General features: G+C 48.5%; 9 protein-coding genes; 4 read left to right on the forward strand and 5 right to left on the reverse strand.

Annotated features, from left to right (window-relative positions):
- Nucleotides 1-147: 147 nt before the first annotated feature.
- Nucleotides 148-3,512, reverse strand: FFUJ_12905 (uncharacterized protein; the record flags this gene model as incomplete). XM_023567758.1 has 7 exons in its annotated part: nucleotides 148-1,923; nucleotides 1,977-2,537; nucleotides 2,589-2,724; nucleotides 2,772-2,850; nucleotides 2,902-3,049; nucleotides 3,108-3,380; nucleotides 3,435-3,512. 7 exons carry the CDS (start codon nucleotides 3,510-3,512, stop codon nucleotides 148-150), a joined length of 3,051 nt encoding a protein of 1,016 aa, XP_023435085.1.
- Nucleotides 3,513-4,184: 672 nt separating this feature from the next.
- Nucleotides 4,185-5,263, reverse strand: FFUJ_12906 (uncharacterized protein; the record flags this gene model as incomplete). XM_023567759.1 has 2 exons in its annotated part: nucleotides 4,185-4,500; nucleotides 4,551-5,263. 2 exons carry the CDS (start codon nucleotides 5,261-5,263, stop codon nucleotides 4,185-4,187), a joined length of 1,029 nt encoding a protein of 342 aa, XP_023435086.1.
- Nucleotides 5,264-6,845: 1,582 nt separating this feature from the next.
- FFUJ_12907 (related to beta-1,3-glucan binding protein) lies at nucleotides 6,846-8,277 on the forward strand (the record flags this gene model as incomplete). XM_023567760.1 has 2 exons in its annotated part: nucleotides 6,846-7,255; nucleotides 7,311-8,277. 2 exons carry the CDS (start codon nucleotides 6,846-6,848, stop codon nucleotides 8,275-8,277), a joined length of 1,377 nt encoding a protein of 458 aa, XP_023435087.1.
- A 1,393-nt stretch (nucleotides 8,278-9,670) lies between these two features.
- Nucleotides 9,671-11,881, forward strand: FFUJ_12908 (related to acid phosphatase precursor (pH 6-optimum acid phosphatase); the record flags this gene model as incomplete). XM_023567761.1 has 2 exons in its annotated part: nucleotides 9,671-11,349; nucleotides 11,398-11,881. The coding sequence occupies 2 exons, from the start codon at nucleotides 9,671-9,673 to the stop codon at nucleotides 11,879-11,881; spliced, it is 2,163 nt and encodes a 720-aa protein (XP_023435088.1).
- Nucleotides 11,882-12,382: 501 nt separating this feature from the next.
- On the forward strand, nucleotides 12,383-12,952 carry FFUJ_12909 (uncharacterized protein; the record flags this gene model as incomplete). The annotated part of the gene is made up of 1 exon (XM_023567762.1): nucleotides 12,383-12,952. One exon carries the CDS (start codon nucleotides 12,383-12,385, stop codon nucleotides 12,950-12,952), a length of 570 nt encoding a protein of 189 aa, XP_023435089.1.
- Nucleotides 12,953-13,599: 647 nt separating this feature from the next.
- On the reverse strand, nucleotides 13,600-15,087 carry FFUJ_12910 (related to CIT2-citrate (si)-synthase, peroxisomal; the record flags this gene model as incomplete). Its single annotated transcript, XM_023567763.1, has 1 exon — nucleotides 13,600-15,087. The coding sequence occupies one exon, from the start codon at nucleotides 15,085-15,087 to the stop codon at nucleotides 13,600-13,602; it is 1,488 nt and encodes a 495-aa protein (XP_023435090.1).
- A 425-nt stretch (nucleotides 15,088-15,512) lies between these two features.
- FFUJ_12911 (probable benzoate 4-monooxygenase cytochrome P450) lies at nucleotides 15,513-17,129 on the reverse strand (the record flags this gene model as incomplete). XM_023567765.1 has 3 exons in its annotated part: nucleotides 15,513-16,485; nucleotides 16,536-16,772; nucleotides 16,822-17,129. 3 exons carry the CDS (start codon nucleotides 17,127-17,129, stop codon nucleotides 15,513-15,515), a joined length of 1,518 nt encoding a protein of 505 aa, XP_023435091.1.
- Nucleotides 17,130-18,029: 900 nt separating this feature from the next.
- On the forward strand, nucleotides 18,030-19,096 carry FFUJ_12912 (related to gibberellin 20-oxidase; the record flags this gene model as incomplete). XM_023567766.1 has 3 exons in its annotated part: nucleotides 18,030-18,289; nucleotides 18,337-18,406; nucleotides 18,455-19,096. The coding sequence occupies 3 exons, from the start codon at nucleotides 18,030-18,032 to the stop codon at nucleotides 19,094-19,096; spliced, it is 972 nt and encodes a 323-aa protein (XP_023435092.1).
- A 1,150-nt stretch (nucleotides 19,097-20,246) lies between these two features.
- On the reverse strand, nucleotides 20,247-20,780 carry FFUJ_12913 (uncharacterized protein; the record flags this gene model as incomplete). The annotated part of the gene is made up of 1 exon (XM_023567767.1): nucleotides 20,247-20,780. The coding sequence occupies one exon, from the start codon at nucleotides 20,778-20,780 to the stop codon at nucleotides 20,247-20,249; it is 534 nt and encodes a 177-aa protein (XP_023435093.1).
- Nucleotides 20,781-21,143: the final 363 nt, after the last annotated feature.

Here is a 21,143-nt window from a genome sequence, read left to right on the forward strand (position 1 = left end):
ATTAAATGTGTAGACGGTTGAACTCATTGACAAACAATTATTGACATCAAGTAACAGGAACGAGTTATGTCTATGAGAATAGTCGAGGGATGCATCTCTGCTAAGTTTTATGTAAGTTCTATTCCATTGACTCTATTATCTACCTATTTACCAAGTGAATTTCATCAAGTTCGGATTCAGAGCAATCGGGAGAAAGAAATGACAGAAGATGACAGTTGCAAGGGGAAAGATCGCAACGAGCTCATCAATCCTCCATAAGTAGGGGAAGGCATAGACGCCACAAATCATCAACGCTGTCACTGCCAGGCAGAAGATGAAGACATACTTGAAGCCCGCGATGATGATACTGATCTCTTGGAAGAAATTGGTATCCTCCACCTCCTTCGAGGTAGCACCCCAGCTAATGTCAATGGACAGCATGTGACAAAGAATTGCCTTGCAGACATGCATGGAAATGCCGCCCAGGAAAATAAACATGAGAGCCACCCACTTGAAACATGTCCAGAGCTCCTTGAGCAAGCTGACCTGCTGAGAGCGATACCGGATCAAAGCGAGGGTGATGTTGCCAGCTATAGAGAAGACAACAACAAGAGCAACCCAGACACGCCAACTGCTCATATAATAGTGGTCTAGCTCGCCGTTGAGCCATCCAATGAGGAAGTAGTTCAGGAGCGACCCAATCCACGAATAGCCGATGGCGTAGTATGTGCCGATATATGACATGATAGTGATTTTGGATCCAAGTGGCATATTCGACATGATGAAGCGTTTGAACAGTGGTGTGAAGATACCATGTCTCCACCAGTCTTTTATAGGCCAGAACAGAAGCTCACTGCAACCATACGCATATTTTTCCCACCGGGCCAACTCGTCGTAAACAGTGAGCGAAACACCCTCTTTGAAGCCGTCACCGCAATAAGCCCCCAGGCGAATATGATAACCCAGTGTTTGCAAGCGCAGAGAAATATCAAAGTCTTCGGACACGTGAGACTCGGACCAGAATTTCTCATACGGCGTTGTTGCATTTGGATCCTTCTCGTTGTTGATAATACCACCATCTTCAGAACCAACCTCTTGTAGAGCAGACCAGCGTATAAACGCATTGTGTCCGACGAAGGGCGAGACGTCGCCGTTGGCAACTGCGTAGGTGATGGCTGTGTAGATGAGGTTGGTGAAGAAGGTGATGCCGCTTTCGAAGTAGCTCGTCGTGACGTTCATGACACCGGATGTGAACTGGAGAATTGCGACTTGGGGCGAGGCTTCGAGTTCGCTGACGGCGTCGATGAGACAGTCTGTTGGGACGCGGGTGTCGGAGTCGACGAGGAGGAGATAGTCGCCGACTCGGATGTCACCGCCTACCCAGGCGCGGCCTAGCTCTTCGGAGAGGACTTCATCGAGGCATTTCTGATATGCTGCGTCCTCGTCGGCTTGCGTCCATTTCTCGTCGCGTTCAATTTGTACCAGCTTGTCTTCTACCTTGAGACTAATGCCCAGCGCGTAATTCATGTTTGATGCTTTCTTGAACTTGCCCCGGCGTATGAATCTCTTTATTCCTTCGCCGTTTGGGTTATGCCCTGGCCGGGCAACCCAGCCAATGTTGTTCTCCTTGTAGAACATGCGTCGTTCCTCAGCTTCTTCAGGGGACACAAGTTGCATACCATCATCGTTGATGAAGATACTAGCTGTACCGCCGAAAGATTCATAATTATGGATGGCGGCAGACAGGGACTGTACTGTTGGTCGAATGACACCCTCGAGGCCCTCTTTATACACTGGACATTGAATGGTAACGTGGGGCAAGAGTACTTTTGTTCCGTCGAGGCGTTTCGTTCGCTTTGCGGAGTAAAACTTGGAATTAACCTTTAGTTGCGTGACGGGTCCAATCATTTGAAAGATAGTCACGACAATAGCTTGACAGAAGAACTGCTACCAAGTCAGCAGTCAATTTTGGTATAGCGCTCAGGTGTTGTTCTTACCAAGCTCAAGATAATCTGAGGAGGAGCCGTTACCAGAAGAAACAAACGATACCAGTGTCCCTCACTCGCAATCTCCAGTGCCATCGTGCTGCAGCCGAGCGCTATGAGGCAGAGACATATGGCAACTGTCAATCCAACAATGAAGGCGTTGAGAAGCGGTGTTGGGCGTGGTGCATCGGAGGCGAATTCTAGATCGACATCGGCTACTACGGTCTCTTGCGACATTGCGTAGACTCCTGTTGGCTGTGCCTTTTCTGTCACGCTGGGGGCGCGTGTTGGTGCAACGGAATGTGATGGTGTGTTAAGTATCGTTGTTAGTAGGTCTATACTGCCCCGGAGCATGACATTGACCCTCGTCTTGAGATGATCTTTTAAAGCAGGAGCCCCTACACGCCGCCTGCGTTTCAGAACGGCCCATTCCATTTCTGAAAAGAATGACTCCTCGATAGAATTCCGCGTCTCGAGGGTGCAGTCTTGATCGCGCTCAGCGCTAGAGAGACTTCTCATTGCGAACCAGGGATGGCCGAGATGCCGTTCCTTATTACGCATAGCTCTCAACACCTGGATTGATCAGCTGAGATACACACTATTCTTGAAGGGGCGTGGGCTTACGAATCTTCTCTCATCTGTAGGAACAAGGTCACACTTGGTCACGACTGCGATGATGCGATTGCCTGTCACGTCAGCTGCTCGCGCAAGCCTCGGGCCCTCCTGGCTGCTCATATCAGTTGTCGCGTCGACGACAGATCTTCATTTTGTTAGCATTCTCCTTGAACAGTAAAAGGTAAGACTGACAGAATGATAGTGTTGGGTTGCTTGATGAGATCCATGATGAGAGATCTTGTCACCTCCTGCGTGTCATCAACTGACGGGCCTATATATGTGAGCTTTGGTACGACACAGATACCACCAAAATGTGACTCACTAGACGATAGCCCAGGTGTATCGACGATTTCCATGCTGAAAAAGTCTGGACCCGAGATCTCAATGACAAGTACATTGTCAGATACTTGTTGCTCTTCTTGTTCCTTTTCATCAGAGAACGCTGTTGCGATCTGCATGTGATTCGTTGCCTATCCACTGCGGTTAGTAAGATGTATCAAAACAACGGGTGTAAACGACTGCACGGACCTGATTCACAATTTGAGGAAGATTGACAGCCGCAAGATCTCCGTCATAGTTCACCTCGAAACTCTCCAAGTGTTCTGAAAGCTCTTTGTTCTGTCCATCCACTTTCCCTGGTTTTATCCGTGCCCTTAATGTTGTCCCCGTCCGGCTGCTGTGCGTAAAGCAAGCATGGATGGGGAATTTCGTTGACGACACACGAGAGCCATGAAGAGATAAGCCAGAGAGAGCTTCGAACAAAGAAGTCTTTCCAGAGCCTTTGTCTCCAATGATGGCTACCTAAGTATCTCCTGTTAGTGTTCATCCTTGAGTACTAGGCATGTGAGTGCTTACAACAGGGACAGGCGATGAGGCGCCCAGTGACAAGCCAGTGACATGGCCAATCGACCCATTACTTACAGCCCCTGACATGCTGACTGATCTTCGACTCGTTCCAGAATCCATCATGTCTATCATTTCTTTGTTTGACGATCCCTGAGGCGTTAAAAGAGTGTATCAGTCTTTGTTATGTAGCAACAGTAACGGGAGATCGGCGGACACCGTGCTGCATGGCAGATGTCGTGGTCTCTATGGATACGCATACCCCTCTGGAGCAATTCGCCGACGACGGAAGAACCTCTGTCAGTTCTCACAAACCGAAAAGAGCAAGGCATCATGAGACCCTTAGGGTTTTGATTGGTAGGGTCGTAGTACGCGAGTCGTGCACGCGGGCGTATTTGTACCGTTGCTAATCAGTGCATTCCACGGTAGATACAAAGTGGCTGAAACCGGAAAACGTATTGTGGATCAACTGAGACATCTTCACAACGAACAATGGTGTGACATCATGATGTGATGAGTTTAGTGGGATAGTGGCCTTTGTAATCGGAACTTTGTCACATTCTTGGACAATGAGTTGGAGCAAAAACGGCACAACAAAGGTAATTAGTCTGACATTGTTTGATACTTTCTAGATTGGGGGCCATATATTTATTGCAGTATGAGACTTGTGGCTGAGAGTCTATAAGCACTACATAGCAATTAATAGAACAAGGACATAGAGTTTTCAAGAGGCTGCTATTTTGGGGATTTTAATCTCAAATTCTATATAGTGATATACAAGGCAATCAGCGGCCCGAGTAGACCAAGATAGGATATCAACGGCTGAATCATCAGGGCCTGCGAGTCACTGTCCTCTGTGACCAATGCTGGAACAACGTACGTGGGCGTAGACGGCTTGGAAGCTGTTACATTAGGCTTGACAACATTATCACCTGGTATAACGCCCGTCGCATCACCTCCAAGATACCAACTTCCTATATCAGTCAACTGTCCATTTGAGTTCAGCATCGACACATTATACCCAACATTCGACGTAAATGAGCGAAAAGACCCAAAGTACGAATAGTGAGTCACGTTTCTAAACAATCGCATTAATGACTGCATTCAAAGGGAATGAAGGTGACTTACTTGTTTCCATCGAGATACTTCACCGATGTCTGGAAGTAATCCTGCGTCGCAGCCAAAGATGAAAAGTCCAACGCAAATTCAGTAACCCAGATCTTCTTCCCTGGAAAGACATCCAGCACACCAGCTATGTGGCTCGCCATCCCATCAAAGCTTCCGTACCAATGTATAGGGATAAAGTCAAATGTGCAATTTCCCTTACAAGCTTCTACAAAGTCCGCCAGCCACGTAAACCCCGAAGGAGCTCCCGTCACCGCCGGCGCACCAAGCGAGACGCCTAGTTTTCTCAGCGGCTCGAGCTGCTTGATCCAGTACTTGGCTGCGTCTTTTGGCTTCATATCACTGCCGCCGTTGGCCATTGAGTTGTCCGGCTCGTTGAAGCCCATGACATACGTGATGTTTCGACCACCGATGATCTGAGCCGTGACATTCTCAAGAAAGGAAGTGTCATCGAAGCCATCGGGTGCTCCCCAGAGCATGGGGACGAACTGGAAGGAGGTGTTGTTCTCGTAGACAGGGCTGGGGTACGGTTTGTAGTTGTAGTACCATGTTAGGTCGGAGTGTTTTTGGACCCAGACTTTGTCGTCGCTGGGGAAGTCGGAGTTGGGGATGTAGATGAGGCCGCGCTTTGAGGAGGGGTAGAAGTTTTTGGATATAGCGAGGCATGAAGTTGTGAAGAGGGCCAGGGCCACGAGTGAGGATTGTATGAGCATCATTCTTGGGGGAAGATCAGCGATGGACGACGTTTGGGAAGCGGATAGAACGAGAGGTCCTTAGCAAGATGTGCAGAGGTAACGGGACATTGCTTTCTGCGGATGGTTACGTTGCTTGAGCTGCCATGTTCCAACTGCGGATAAGTCTGTCTTTGTGAATGTACAGCATGATCCCACGCGTAAGTTCAGGTCGTTGCTGTTTGCGGCATTCAAGGTGTGATATTTTCAGACCAACATCTGTTTACTGAGAATGATCCGAATCGTCGCTCTCGTGGCCCTGACTCGCGCACTCAAAACAAATACAGCAAGGGTGAAAAAGTCGGGCCGCTCACATTCAGTTCGGCCATAAAAAGGCGGGTCATCGTGTAATATGATTGGCTAATTGCGCAATAGTGCAGTGTTTAGCTATTGCATTAATTGACACGCATGCCATCTCGTACCTTGCATTGTGAGAACTGATTTTCGATACCGATACTTATTGCCGATCTTGGAGATGGGATGATTCCTCGTCGGATGGTTTTGGGTGCTGGAATGTGATATCTCCCCTGCCAGGGAAGTGATTCGGCTCCATCGGCCGAAAAGCTCAATTGTCCACTTTTAGGCTATTGAGATGAGTCTTGGGGTCTGGTGACATGTCGTTGGTCTGTGGTCTGAGTGTATTTCGTTTGTGGCGCAGACTACGGGGATTTTTACCAAGTCACTACCCCACGTTGAATCTGATGGCGTTTTATGTTGGTTATTTTGACTTCGGTGAGGTCTATAGGTTAATGCCCAATATACTACAATATTTTTCTTAAAAAGCAATAGACTCTGCTCCGACAATTTACTCAAGTTCCCCTCTTAACCGTTGCAACATCAGTGGAATTCTCCTTCTCCAAATCTGTATGTTATGTCCGCTGCAAGCATGACTCGAATAGCGGGGGCTCACTCCCGCGGGTACCCGCTGACGTATCCTGTGTAGGTACGGAAGAGGCGTTATCAGGAACAAGTTGCCGTAGTGGACAGGGCGAGATAAACGGTAGCCATAAGCGAAGCAGGGTTTTTAATTGGCGTTTTGCCTCTCTTGGTCAAGCGTCGACGTCGCCAAGTTTTTGACATATGCACTCTATTCCTCCAGATCCGCGTAATCCGCTTTGGATGCTACATCGCTTAGTAGAACCGAAGTGTCTTGACGAAATAATCGAGGGTGCCCGCAGGCTAATAGATAGCCTCAATATACCGAGGTTCTCAGTCATGGACTTTTGTTCTGGAGTTAGTTGTGGGGGTTTGTTGGTTCGGTCTTGTCAAAAAGTACCTCTCGGTCTGTTCGATCAAGGAATGTCAGAATTCTCTAAGAGGGGGGTGTACTTGGGTTTGAATAGTTGTAATCTATCCTTGTTTTTGAAGATTGAATGTTATGAATCGCAATGCTGGTACTGTAGAAGTTTGCTAATTGTAGTGGGTTCTAGGCTCTTAAATTCTTATATTGTTGGCGATCAGTTATAATCATGCTGCCCGTAATGCCAAGTAAATCTAGCACATCTAGCGCTTTGCCTTGCCAATCCTGTCTCGGGCAGTAGACCGGATATCACCAGCCTCTACCACAATGTCGTTGGGGTGTAACAGCACTGCAATTAGATCCTCTGGATCATATCTGGCCTCTACTAGCCATGCAAACTCAACAGAAGACTTGGTCAGGCCGAGCCTCGCAGCTCAAAGTTCAACTGAGTCCTCTCTCAAGAAAAGATTCCCCCCTCGTCCATATTTCCATTCTCGCCGGGTTAAGAAGGGCACTGTCGAAAGACCATACCTTGCGGTAAAGGACCCTCGAGGCATATGGATTACGATCATCCCTGCGCTGGGCATCCTTGTCGGACTTGCTGCCATAGCGCTTCTAACATGGAGTGGCTATAAGTCAGTTGATAAACATAAATACTGCACGGTATTTACAGATGACTTTTCCAATGGGTTCAATTCTACAATATGGAACAAGCAGGTAGAGGTCGGAGGATACGGGTACGTTGAAACTCCCCATCTCACATTGCTGAATGCTAATAAGAGTCGATTCTAGAAATGGCGAGTTTGAACTGACGACAGACACGGATGAGAACGTCTTCGTCCGCGACGGCCAACTCATCATCAAACCCACCCTCCAAACCGATAAATTCCTCTCCGAAACAACGAAGATAAACCTCACTGCTCAAGGGACTTGTTCCGCCACAACAACCCAAGACTGTGTTCAAGTCGCGAACCTCACCGCGGGAGAAATCGTCGCGCCCGTCAAGTCCGGCAGGATCACGACCAAGAACTTTGGCGTCATCCGCTACGGCCGCGTCGAGATCGTCGCCAAGCTCGCAGCGGGAGATTGGCTCCTCTCGCAGCTCATGATGTTCCCAGCCAAGGAATACTACGGCGCGTGGCCTGCCTCTGGCGAGATTGATATCGGGATGGTGCGGGGGAATAATTACACTTATGACAATGGGCGCGGGAACCAGCAGGTGTCGACTCAGCTGCACTGGGGTCTTGATACAGGCACTGATCGGTGGCAGAGTACTTCCGGGGCAAGAGATACGCTGCGCACGACCTTTCATAAAGACTTTCATACTTTTGGACTGGAGTGGTCGGATAAGTATCTCTTCACGTGGCTCGACCATCGCATCGCACAGGTCACGTACGTCAAGTTCAATCACCCGTTCTACCAGCACGGCGGCTTCCATCAGGCCCTCGCCAACGGGTCTCAGATCTCAAATCCTTGGACTGGCCCGGGAACCAGTAATGCGACGCCTTTTGATCGGCCGTTCTACCTGATCATCGCGCTGGCTGTTGGGGGGACATCGGGCTGGTTCCCGGACGATGTGCACGGTAAGCCCTGGGTGAACGATGCGATCACCCCGAAGACGGATTTCTGGAATGCGAAGGATCGATGGTATCCGACATGGGAGAAGAATGATGGCGGGGAGATGGTGATCAAGAGGGTTTCTATGTGGCAGCAGTGTGATCGCGCTGCCACTGATTTATCGCAGTTTTCATCAAGTTAGATATCCGGTACTGCGATAATTTCATAACGGTTACTACAGCTCATTTCATCACTGTGCTTGTAGAAACTCTGGTCACTGAATTTATATGTATTGGCATAGTACACTAGATGCGGCAATCTCGGGCAAGGTGTCGTGTTTAAAGGGCAGGTAGACAAGCTCTGGGTGGTGAACCAAGGCCCATTTTATAGGCGAATCGCTTCTGACAGGCTACAGGGAAATTATGAGTTTACCGGGTTTATAATTTACCGACATTTGGTCCCAGAAAGCACGGACATTGATAATACAGGGTAGCTTGTAAAAATCCAGGATCAGACTGGTCAGCAATTAAGCCATTCTGATTATACAGCCTACCGGGGAACTAAAGAACGGCCCCTAAACGGGCAAGTTACAAGGCAATTCTGATGTGAGCCAAACTCCTTGGAGATCGACTATTATCCACCCGGTAAATAGTCGTCTTCTACTAAGATGAGATGGATAATTCCTGAAAATCTCGAGCGATTGTAGACAGCTTGGCTGTTCGACGTGATCGCATGAAGCGATAGAGATTGTCAAAGAGAGATTAAAACGGTGAGGCATCTCGATATATGTTATAGGGAAAAGCGTAAGACGGTGAGAGCATGGTCTTGATTTGATAGCGTCACTGTATGATACGTCGCGATTTGGTGTATCACTTATCTACTTAATCCTTGGTGCATTCTAACAATTTAGGCTTACTTTTGTTACCCTAACTGACGTTTCTAACTTTTTGGAATTTCTAAGAGATGTCAGACAGACACCTTGTTATCCCGACGTTAAACTATCAATCTCGGATTGAGCCATCTATTTTCAGCTTCAGATCCGACAGTCCCAAGTTACAAGTCACCTCATCTCTCTGCTGATAAGATAAGCTTGTCCAGAGGCCAATCGAGACTCTGTTGTGGCTGGCTGACATTCCAACTACCATATCGATAGTTATTTCTGGCGTAAACAAGGGAGAGGCTCGCTAGCGTAAACCAGCTAATCAGATGGCGATATTCGCCGCCACTCCAATACTTGCCGCTGTGATAAGCGAAAAGGGAAATCAATCACCAATAGCCATACCCAAATCGGTGAAGGCGCGGGGTTGACCCGTCGTTCCGTGCCGAGTTGAAGATCATTTTTGGAATTGGGTGGCAACAATAGTCCCTTTTGGCGTAAACTTCAGTAGCTAATCAGCCGATGCGAAAGGAAATAGACATCCTCTCGTTGGTCAAATGAAACGAGTGGCTGGCACTACTCAATTCCTCCAGTTCATAGCGTGGCAAGCTGCTCCAGCCAGTATGAAGAATAATTAGTCTTGGCTCCTCCATCCAACGCTCCCTTGATCAATTGCTCTTGTCTTCTTAGAGGTGCCATACAGAAGCCTCAAACAAAAATGAAGTCGGCGCATTTCTTTACAGGCATCTTCGCTGCGCTTACTCAAGCAGCACCTACTGTCGACGAGACATACCAATACAATGGACCTGATGTTCCCATCGGCGATTGGGTCGATCATACGATTAAGGGCGATGGCACCGGATTCATTCGTCTAGTTGAACCTCCGGCTGTGAAGCCTGCCCATGACAAGCCTACCAACAACGTCAATGTCATCTCACTGTCATACATACCTTCACAGTCTGGAGGCGACACTGTTGGCATCAATATCCACTATCAAACGCCTTTTGGTCTTGGCCAGGTACCCTGGGTCAACTGGGGAGTCAGTAATTCGTCCTTAGACAAGGTGGCTCCCGGCTCGACCGTAACATACGAGCGCACGCCTCCATGCTCTCGCGTTCACGTTACCCAATGCAGTCAGTTCTTTCACAACGTGCAGATAGAGAATCTCCAACCAGGTACAATGTATTTCTACCAAATCCCTGCCGCGAACGGTACCACTGTATCCCCTGTTTTGAACTTTACAACTGCCCAGGCGGTAGGGAACCCATCTCAATTCAGTATTGCCATCAACAACGATATGGGGTACACGAATGCAAATGGATCGTACTTTTTCATGAACCAACACATGAATGATGAGGACGGCCTCGCGTTTGTCTGGCACGGTGGAGATCTCAGCTACGCGGATGACTGGTACTCCGGTATTGTACAGTGCAACTCATCGGCTTGGCCTGTCTGCTACAACGGCAGCAACAGTTCCTTGCCCAACAACGACACCAATCCCGATTATTTTGACACACCTCTGCCCGAAGGTGAGATTCCCAATCAAGGCAGCCCTCGTGGTGGCGACATGGGTGTCCTCTACGAATCCAACTGGGATCTTTGGCAGCAGTGGATGAACAACATCACTATGAAGATCCCTTACATCGTCCTTCCCGGCAACCACGAGGCCACGTGTGCCGACCATGACAACACTCCATTTGTCCTTTCGTCGTATCTCAACGAGAACAAAACCGACACCCCCATGTCAGGCGATAATCCCAACGCCACGCTGACATATTATTCATGCCCGCCTTCACAACGCAATTTTACGGCTTTCCAGAACCGCTTCTTCATGGCAGGCGATAAGTCGGGGGGCGTCGGGAATTTCTGGCATTCATTCGACTATGGCCTCGTTCATTTTGTATCTATCGATACGGAAACGGACTATGCTAACAGCCCAGACAAGACATTCCGTGAGGATGTCCAGAAAGCTAAGAAGGAGGAAGACTGCAAAGGCAAGGACAAGGACAAGGCTAAATGCAAGCCTGAGAAGCCCGAACCGACTGGGTATCAGTGTACTAAAATCGACTTATGCGATGAGTTTGAGACGGATGACTTGGAGGAAGAGACATATCTTCAGTCCGGGAAAGCGCATCCTCTGCGAAACGAGACGCATATCACAGATGCAGGTCCTTTTGGATACATTGACGGCTCCGTCAAGGATAACAGAGCCTATCAGCAATATCACTGGTTGAGGGAGGATCTTAAAAAGGTTGATAGGTGTAAAACACCCTGGGTTATCGTCATGGGTCATCGTCCCATGTACAGCTCCCACGACGCCAGCAACTATCATCTGCACCTTCGCGAGGCATTTGAGGGGTTGTTTTTAAAGAACAAGGTCGATTTGTACATCGCTGGGTAAGTCATCACGAATCTATCAAGTTTGCCAGGCTAACTTGCTCATAGACACGTTCACTGGTATGAGCGTCTTAAGCCTATAAGGAATTGCGACGTCGACCATCGTGCGATCAAAAACGATAGTGAACAGAATGGTATTTACGAAGTTAGGCCTGGACACTCTATGGTTCACCTCATCAACGGCGCTGCTGGGAATATCGAAAGCCACGCTACCATCAACAAGTCCCTGCCTATACCCGACATAACAGCTCATCGGAACATCACTAGCTTTGGCTTCTCCAAGTTGACTGTTTTCAACGCAACGACTCTGTCTTGGAAGTTCATTCAGGGCCACGATGGTAAAGTCGGCGATGAACTCACGGTGCTGAAGAATGCGTCTTTGACTTGCAAGGACTACAAAACTTATAGCTCACCTAGCTCGTCCGGCTCGTCCGGTTCGTCTTGCGCTACTGAGTGCTCTGGATCTGGTGTTCTGGCCTGGCTCTACTGCAATGTCTATTGTGCCAGCTTCGGGGAACCACTCAAGGTTTAAAGCGGCTAATTGTACCTCGACATAGTCACAATTCATACATGAGATAATAGCCTTGTAAAGATGCGTTCTAGGTCTGATATTAGCTTTGGTATCAAGTGCTGTGAATGAATGGCTCATCTCATTGGTCCATGATAGTCCGATTGGGCTAGTGAAATGAATACTGGGTACTGTAGCTTACACTTTTCCAAGCAAAGCCTTAGTGCTCAAAGCTATTGATCTTAGCGCTACGATAACTGCACTATTGAATCCTAAACCCCTACCTGTTGCCCAAAATACGGATTTCATCTAGGAAAGGCAGATTCCCACTGCCGAGAATTGCCGTCGAACGCGCTGTGAAAATAGATATTTAATCTATTTATTTTACCCCAATGCTGTTGGTATTCTGGGACCTCCATTCCTTGAATATCACGCCGAAGCCACGCTCGTTAACTATCTCACCCAGTCACTCTTTTCTCTCATTCTTTCCTTGTACCCGGAACAGAACCTCGCAACTCAGAAACGATGATCCACGGCAAATCACTCCTAGTGGCGTTGGCAGTCGCCTCGACCGTTGTCGCTAGTCCTTGCAAGCCCAGTACGACTAGCCCAGTCCTCAGTACCACTACGACGGCAATGGAAGAAACTTCTAGCGGTGAAACCTCTACCGCCAGTGGCACAACTATTATTGAGACTACCGTCATCGCCACCACTACAACGACAGAGCCCGGCACCACTACAACTGGTGCTCTGACAACAACAACTGCGGAAGCTGATGTTACGACTACAACCACCGCCGCAGAGACAACCAGTACCGCCCCCTGCGCCGCGGCTCCAACGGCCTGTGGAATATACGGTTACTTCGTCGAAGGGAACACTTTGCAGTACCTAAGCAGCCCGGGAACAAAGGATAATGCCAAGGATTGCGTGCAGGCTTGCGCTGATTATCCCGACTGCGAGGTTGTTGACTTTTATAATGAAGCTACCAATGGATATGAAAAGGGGACTTGCGAGTTCTGGAAGGGTACTGTCAAGACTGATGGTGCGCAGTCCCCGTACCAGTGGTATCAAGTTTGTTGCCTGGCCAATATGTAATAGAGCTATGTTGTCGATTGCTGCCCTTGAAGGTATGCTTTACGCTGCCAATACAGGTGATAATTTAGACTTATAGAACATAGATTCGTTGTGACTTTCTGGTAGCATGATGACATTTCTGAAAGCTAAATAGCGTTAATTCAGGTCACATATGGCAGCATCTTGCAGCACCTTTTTAGCGAGTGAGTCTTGCAGTGCTTTATAATAAGACATATAGTCCTGGTGGTAATTACTTGGGAATAAATGTTGGCTGCGTGTAGTCGAACATTCTGAGAGTGGTTTTGAAGCGGGCGGTTGAATGACTGAATTTGTCTGTTTTGTTTTATCTTGTCGAAATGTCCTATGTTTGTCGGCAGCACTTAGCAACGTCATTCAGGGTACAGATGAGCGAGGCCTCAAGAATCCAACGCTCTTCTGGTGAATCGACGACACCGCCTCCAGTCCTTTCAGCAGCGACAACTTTGTTTTCGCCTTGCCATTGGCCGCGCTTGACGACGACGCCTACTTGCCGGTAAAAATATGCGGCAATACTTGTCCTGGCAATACCAGATGTAACATAATATTATAGCAGCCTTGAAAAATTGCCAGCGCTGATGAGCTCAAAAGACCAGATAAAATACACAAAAATCCCAACTCTCTCTTACGAATTACAGCTTGCTCTTTAGCCCTGCACTAGCAGCGAGAACAGCTCTCTGCTTCTCGCCTCCATGCTCAACCTTGACAGGGGCATCAAAAACAGTAGCATCGGGCTTCTCCTTTCGGTTCTCGGTATCAACATACTCCCTCTCCCCCTCTCCAACATAAAGCTGCCTCGGCCTCCAGATCTTGACGCCTGACTTGTTCAACATCATCTGCCTCCAGTGCGCCAACCAGCCTACACATCTCGGGACCGCAAACAAAACAGGATAGAAATCAAGCGGGAATCCCATGGCCTGGTAGATCAGGCCGGAGTAAAAGTCCACGTTGGGGTATAGGTTCCTGCTGCGCATGAACTCGCTCTTGCGCGCGTAGTCGGCGAGCGTCAGGGCCGTGTCGAGGAGCTTGTTACGGCCGGTGACCTCGAAGACTTCCTCGGCGAGCTTGCGAATGGCTGTTGAGCGGGGATCGACGTTTTTGTAGACGCGGTGGCCGAAGCCTACGAGGACGCGCTCCCTTCTCTCAACGGCCTGCATGAAGGCCGGGACGTTCTCGGGGGATCCGATCTCGATAAGCATTCTGATGGCTGATTCGGAGGCTCCTCCGTGAGATGGACCGTAGAGTGCCGCGCATCCCGCAGAAACAACGCTGTAAGGATCCACCAGAGAACTTCCAACTTGCAGGACTGTGGCGGTGGAGCAGTTGACTTCGTGGTCGGCGTGGAGAATGAAGAGCTTGTCTAAGGCCTTGGCAAGAACAGGATGAGGTTGGTAGTCTGGCTCAGACAGGTTATCCAGGAGATAGAGGAAGTTTCCAGTGTATGACAAGCCTTGTGCAGGGCGGTTGAAGGGTCGGCCCTGTCGCATTCTGTACGACGCAGCCGCCAAAGTAGGAGCCTTTCCGAGAATTCGAAGAATCTGCTTGTCCAGCATCTTGAGGGAATCCATATTGCCCGAAGCAGCGTTGGTGTAGAGCTTCTGCCCTGCAAGCGAGGGATTAGCCTCGGGAGCAAACGCACCGAGCGTAGCGAACGCCGCGCTCAACATGGACATTGGATGCGAGTCGTAGCGGAACGACTTGAACATGTTCTCGATATCGCTGTGAATATATGTATGATGCATCACCTCTCCCTGCCATTCATCATACTGCGCCTTGGTGGGAAGGTCTCCGTAGATGAGAAGATACGCTGATTCGAGAAAATTGCTCTTCTCGACCAACTGCTCAATCGGATATCCGCGGTAGCGAAGGACGCCATCTAGGCCGTTGATGTATGTGATTTTGCTCTGCACGACAGCGGTATTCATGTACGCGGGATCATACACCCTGAGACCCTGCGTAGTCTCATCCTCTGGGCGATCATTGCCAGCCTCGGCTTTGATCTTCTTGAATTCCGTCGCCGGGATGGAATTGTGAGTAATGGGGATCTCGTAGGTTTGGTTTGTTCTGTTATCCACGACCGTGAGCGTCTCGCGACGGCCTTTGTTCTGAGCTGAAACCATGATTAAGATAATACAAGATGAGGTAAAAGAGATGCAGTGATTATGTCGAGTTGACGAGGATAAGCAACGAGTCTCGATGATTTAAAACGATTTTCAGAAGCAAACGCGTCAATGACACGTCACGTGGACGCCTACCTCGGCATGACGATATAAGTGGAACGTGTAGAGACCTCGGCCCTAGTGGGTTTGGCGGCATTTGAGGCGGGAGGTGACACGACATCAGCGCTAACACTGATAGCAGCATTTTATAGCATTTTACGATGCTAGCTAAGTCCCTCCCGTCTCTGCACCTGCCTGTGGATCGCTATCTACCCTACAAGTCTGACATGAGATATTGATCAAAACAGAATAAATTATTTCAAGACAAGATACTCTTTATTATTAAGTACTTTATCCATCCAATCGCAAGCCTCCAATATTGTTTCTTATTGCCGCTTTTTAATTCCAATGTTGACTTTCTTGAGCTTACGTGTTGTTCCTTCCGTGGATTCCACTTGGGACTCCATCATACAAAAGTCATACCTCTTTATCAAAGTCGCCGCAATGATCTTCATCTCAACTTCTGCCAGATTACGTCCGACGCATGCTGCCGGGCCTTGGCCAAAAGGGATAAACGAAGTATTCTGGCGGTCTGACAGCTTCTCCCATCTTTCAGGTCGAAACTTATCAGCATCTGCACCCCATATGTCTTTAGACCGGTGAATGGCAAAGATTGGGACGCTCAAAACTGTGCCGGGAGGGAAGTAAAAAGAGTCTAACTGAATTCCCTTGGACCCGGGAAGCACCTCTCGAGGAAGACCGATCCCGAGGACGCTGTGTAGTCGCATTGTCTCGTTCAGCACAGCGTCTAGATATGGAAGAGCCCGAACACTCGTAAACGGCGCGACTGTTGCTGGCACATGTATACAGTCCAGCTCGGTTTGCAGCTTTTGCAGTGAAGAGGGTGAAGTGGCGAGGTAGTACATCATGGCGGAGAGCGTGTTGCTGACGGTCTCAATGGCTGCCATGAACAAGGTCAAGGACTCGGAAGCAATCTCTTCGAATTTGAGCAATTCCCCTTGGTCATCACGCGCTCGAAGTAAAAGTGAGAGCCAATCATCATGATTGTCTTGTCCTGCAGCCATGCGTTCTTTGACATGAGCGGAAGTCACGCCCAGCAGGTTCTGCAGCCCATCCATTCCTCTGTGGAAGAAGGGATCAGGCAGGTTATGTGCATGGGGCTTTAGCCAAGGTAAAACACCAAGAGTCGCGACGGCGGCACTCCTTTGTGCGAGACTGTTCATCATAGACACGTAGGACCCGGGTTTGTTCTCAACCTTGACCAGATCAGAGCCATTCCTCAGCATCCCAAATGGCTCGCTAAAGAGAAGATCGCCGGTGATGTCAAACGACAAGTACCTGGTTGCAAGATTAGTGTATGTCGGCCGAAGAGTCTCGAAAGAACTTACGTGAACCATCGTCTGCATTCGAGGTGCGTGAACCCGTCAAACTGCGGCCCTTTGTCGATTATCTCGTCCCACTTGCGGGCCAGAAGCTCCACTTTGTCGGAAATTGGCCCCTCGGCCGCACGAGACGACTTGGGGGCGAAGCTATGAGCGATGTATCTTCTCTTGCGAGCATGTTCGGCGCGATTCCTCGCCGTGAAGATGCTTCGAGTAAGGGAAATTGACGAATCGTACCAGGATCTTGATGAAGTGAGTATAGACATCAGAAAGATACGAATGTGCAGCTTACGACTTTTCCAACCCTTTCCCATGGCCGTAGACAAGAGGTATGGCCCTTTCGTCAACGATACTGACGTGGTTCGGCTGGATCCTGACCACGGGTCCGAGTCGCTCGTGGAGATCATACACTGCGTCTGAGCGCTTGGACTTGCGGCAGATGTAGAAGAGCCATAGATTTGAGAAGCGAGCCAGCAGCGGGCCGGGAACTCCTCGTAGATGTCTGTAGGTGTAAAAGTAGGGAAGAATGTAGAATAACAGTCCGCATAGAAGTACTGTCAAGGGCGCCCAGGGCGAAAGTAAAAGAGAATGAATAGACATTTTCCCACAGATGGACAAGGTAGATGTCGATATGAGCGAGGGAGATTGCAAGCCGGCGTGATATAACCAAGCCGGTATCAGTTCTCAGAAACCTGTGGGATGGAATGTGGTTCTCCGTCAAGAACTGTGGCGCAAATATAGTATACATGTAACTCCGCTAAAAGCCAGGTTGCAGCGTCATCTGTCGGGAACTATCCCTTTGAGTTGGAACTAGCCATCGGAGCAGTACTTGCATCCATAAACCTATCGGTACTCGGAAAGTGTCTCCCGGGCCAAGAATGATGAGCCCATACTCCATACCTCTTGTTGCTGGGTCGTAAGTATTGCGTATTGTCGGACAAGTCACGGATGTTGCAGTGGATGTAAGAAACGGAATACAAAGTTTCGTTCGGAAGTTCCATTGCATCTATGTATGCTTGATATCGTATGATTCCTTCCAGCTCTATCTGCCGGATTCGGTGACTGCCGGTGTGTTCATGGATAGTGTACACGAGGTCATGATGTATTTGGGTCCACTTGCGTAAGTTCAAGACAAATCATTCTAGTTATGTATTAAGTTTAATGTTTAGTTGTATCAAGAGTCCGTGGATGTACGAGGAATAGTTTGTTTTATGCCGGAGCTTCGTGTCGTCGGCGATTCCCACTCACTTGATCGAGTTTCATGTGCTGGAGATATGTAACATTACAGCCATAGTATCGGCAAAGATATCCCATTGGCATGAGAGATGATGAAAATAATACCTCGGCGCAGAAAGTAGCTACTTATTGTTAATATTGAACCAGTCTATATAAGCTGTCTATCCAGAATACAGAGAACAGGTTAGGCTTGTGTATTACAACATCTTTACTGATATCTTATCAAAATATCCCACATCTCCAACATCTGAAACAACGTTGACCATGCCTTCTGCCATTGACAGCATCCCAATTGCCTCCTTTGAGACAATCAACTACTCCGCTCTTGAGAGACGAGATGCGAAAGAGATTGAAAAGCTCATGGGTGCAAGCCGTACAGCCGGATTCTTCTACCTAGACTTTGACCGTAGTGGTGCCGCTGGTCTACCCAAGAAGAAGAAAGAAGTTCTCAAGGCAATGAAGGAATATTTCAGTCAGCCTGATGACATCAAGCAACTTGACAGCAAAGGCGTTCCTACGCGTGGGTAAGTAGACCGCAATTATGAATGGCACAGTGCTGATTAGTTTCAAGATATGTCAAGAAAGGCACCTTCACCGCCGTTGACCCCAGCCGCCCTGACGAATCTTTTGAACATCTTGCTGTAAGCCATATGAGCGGTTCGGCAGATTCATGACTGACTTCAAAGCAGATTGGAACGCACGATCTGGGAACTAATATAGCTTCCACGCTCCCTGCAGTGTTCAAGAAGGCTGGAACGCTCATCCCCGACTACGTAGCTCTTTGTGAGCGTGTAGTCGACGTTCTGCTGGACTGCTACTCACAGGCTCTAGGCGTCCCTGGTCAGTTCCTGGAGTACCACGACCACGAAAAACCATCCGATACCATCCTTGCCATGCTGAGCTATCCTGGAAAGCTCACCCATCAAAAGCATACCGATCTGGGATCCTTGACTGTTCTCTTCAGTGATGAGTGGGGACTTCAGGTTGTTGAACCCAGCAACGGCAATTGGGAGTGGGTCGAGCCGCGGGAGAACGACGCCGTCATCAATGTTGGCGACACTCTTCGCTTCCTGTCGGGAAAAACCTTGTATTCCTGTGTTCACAGGGTCATCAGAGATGGTCGTGCTAGCGATGAGGGGCATAGATACTCCATCGCATATCTGCTGCGTCCTGGTGATGACGTGAGCTTTGTCGACGCCGATGGGTCCAGGATCACCGCCCAGTCCTTTGCCGGTATCAAGTACAAAGCTTATTCTGCGGACCATGCTGAGCAGGACAAGAATACGGTCCTGACTGGTGGAATGGAACAGGTACTTGGTGTCCGCGCCTAGATCGACCAATCAATATAAGTTATCTCTTCTCTCTATCCTCCTCTCCTGATACAGAGCCAACCTAAATTAAGACCGTTTGACTCTCGGACCAACGCTTTCAATGACTAACAGGCGGCAACGGCCCGAGCCTCCATTCTTGGTGGGCACTCCCTGGCCTTCTCCTCTTTTGCGGTGCATGGCAATGCTGGTGAACTCAAATTAGACTTTGGTACTTCCGAGGAGGCCGAGGCCCCAGCTTTAAGCATTAAGATCATCAAGCAAGGTATTGGGTGAAACCGGTAGTGCGAGAGTATCGCCGCACCAAGTGAGATTCGACTAAATTCCATAATCATTGGGAAGCCTCCTGTTTTCTCATTACCTATTACGTTGATTATCCACGACTGTACACTGTCAGGCTCTAAGCAATAATCAAAAGAGCTCAACCGAGATGTTAGGAGCCTTTGGTATATTTTTGTCACTTATTTCCTTTCCGTTCCCCCGAGCTCAAGGCCCACTCCGGTAAATGGACATTGATCGACTGGACAAGGGTGATCGCTATGGAGCTCTAATTTTGACAAATCTCGATTCGCTATTGTACCTCCTAAGCCTGTATTCAACCTCAGGCTTCGGTTCTGACATGCCGAGGCGCATTTACATACTATCATAAATGCAAACCGGTTACCGGAATTGTCAAATCTGTAACAGGGGCTTCGGAGCCTTTTCTAAAGTGTAATAAATTAATTATTTTCTAAAGTCCCAAGATGCAGGCCACGTAAGACCTCGCAGGGATCATAAGTACAAACATTCGGGAAAGAACTCTCTGAGTCCGTTATGGGCTTATGCTGGTATTCGGTAGCGGCGGCTGTTGTTTATTCGTATATTTAAAAAGAGAACAAGCCAACAGCAGGGTTAACATTCCCCAAGGTAATAGCAAATGGAGGAATCATGATGAAGAACAAATTCAGGCTCGTGAATGCAGGTAACATAACACGATTTATCATTGAACAGAACCTCCATAAACGCGGATTTCAATTTACTGAGATTCATGGATTGTAAAGCAATACGATTTAAGTAAAAGACTCTCGTTATTGTTATTGGACTATAGAGATAGTATCACGGCTTCGCTGTGAGTTCCATGCTACAATAACAAGGTCTGAGAGTCAAAAGCAGATTACTGCTTGGACCCGTTTTTCTCCATGAGCTCGTGTATATGTTTGTTCAAGAAGTACCCCTTCAGCTTCTCCGGCTCAACATATCGCGAGCCCCGAATGGCAACCAGGCACCTCTCTGTTCCGCATTCACAAGGAAACGACTGAGCCATTTCCCATTCCGCACTCGGATAGAACCAAGTCAGCTCGTCACCTTTTGCGATATGACGATCATCCGCCACGCGAACCTCCATGCGAGTGGTATCAACCACGAGATTTGGATCACAGGAGTGATTGATGAAGACAATGTCAGAGTTAAACTCCATGTGCTTATCACGGCCAGTCTGGAACGAAGTCCAGGTAGCGTGGGGAGCATGAGTTGCCTCGGTGATTTTGGCAAACAGGGCTCCAGGTGGGAGCGAAACGAGGGATATGGCTGCTGATTTGAAGGGCTGATCAGACCTGACAACTTTAAGAAGACCGGAGTGACTTTGGCCGGCTGAGGAGGGTCTTGCTTGAGGCAAGGAGGGATGAGCGTTGGATACAGCTGCGGCCATTGTAGACAATGAGAAATATTGGATTCTGGTGATGTTGTGATGAGATAGCTTGAGAGGGCAGGACTAGTGGTGGTTTATGCGGTAAGGTAATGGTGATATTGCATTGATTTATACCGAGTGGTATGTTCGGCTATCAACATTTTCTGTCCCGCATTACTCGTTTCGTAACAACAACTGAGTTTCGGCAGTTGAAAAGAGTCACGCAAAACCTGGGAAAAAGGAGGTTGTTCAGAGCAGTTTGTCCGATGAAGTTTCCGAAATTCGGCCTCAAAATATCATATCGTACACGTACAGTCTTTATGGTCAAGTCCGAAATACCTCTTGGACCAATTGCCTAATTGCCGAGTAACGTTACAGTTGCTC

Source organism: Fusarium fujikuroi, chromosome FFUJ_chr08 (assembly GCF_900079805.1).
Source record: "Fusarium fujikuroi IMI 58289 draft genome, chromosome FFUJ_chr08".
NCBI classification, from domain to species: Eukaryota; Fungi; Ascomycota; class Sordariomycetes; order Hypocreales; family Nectriaceae; genus Fusarium; species Fusarium fujikuroi.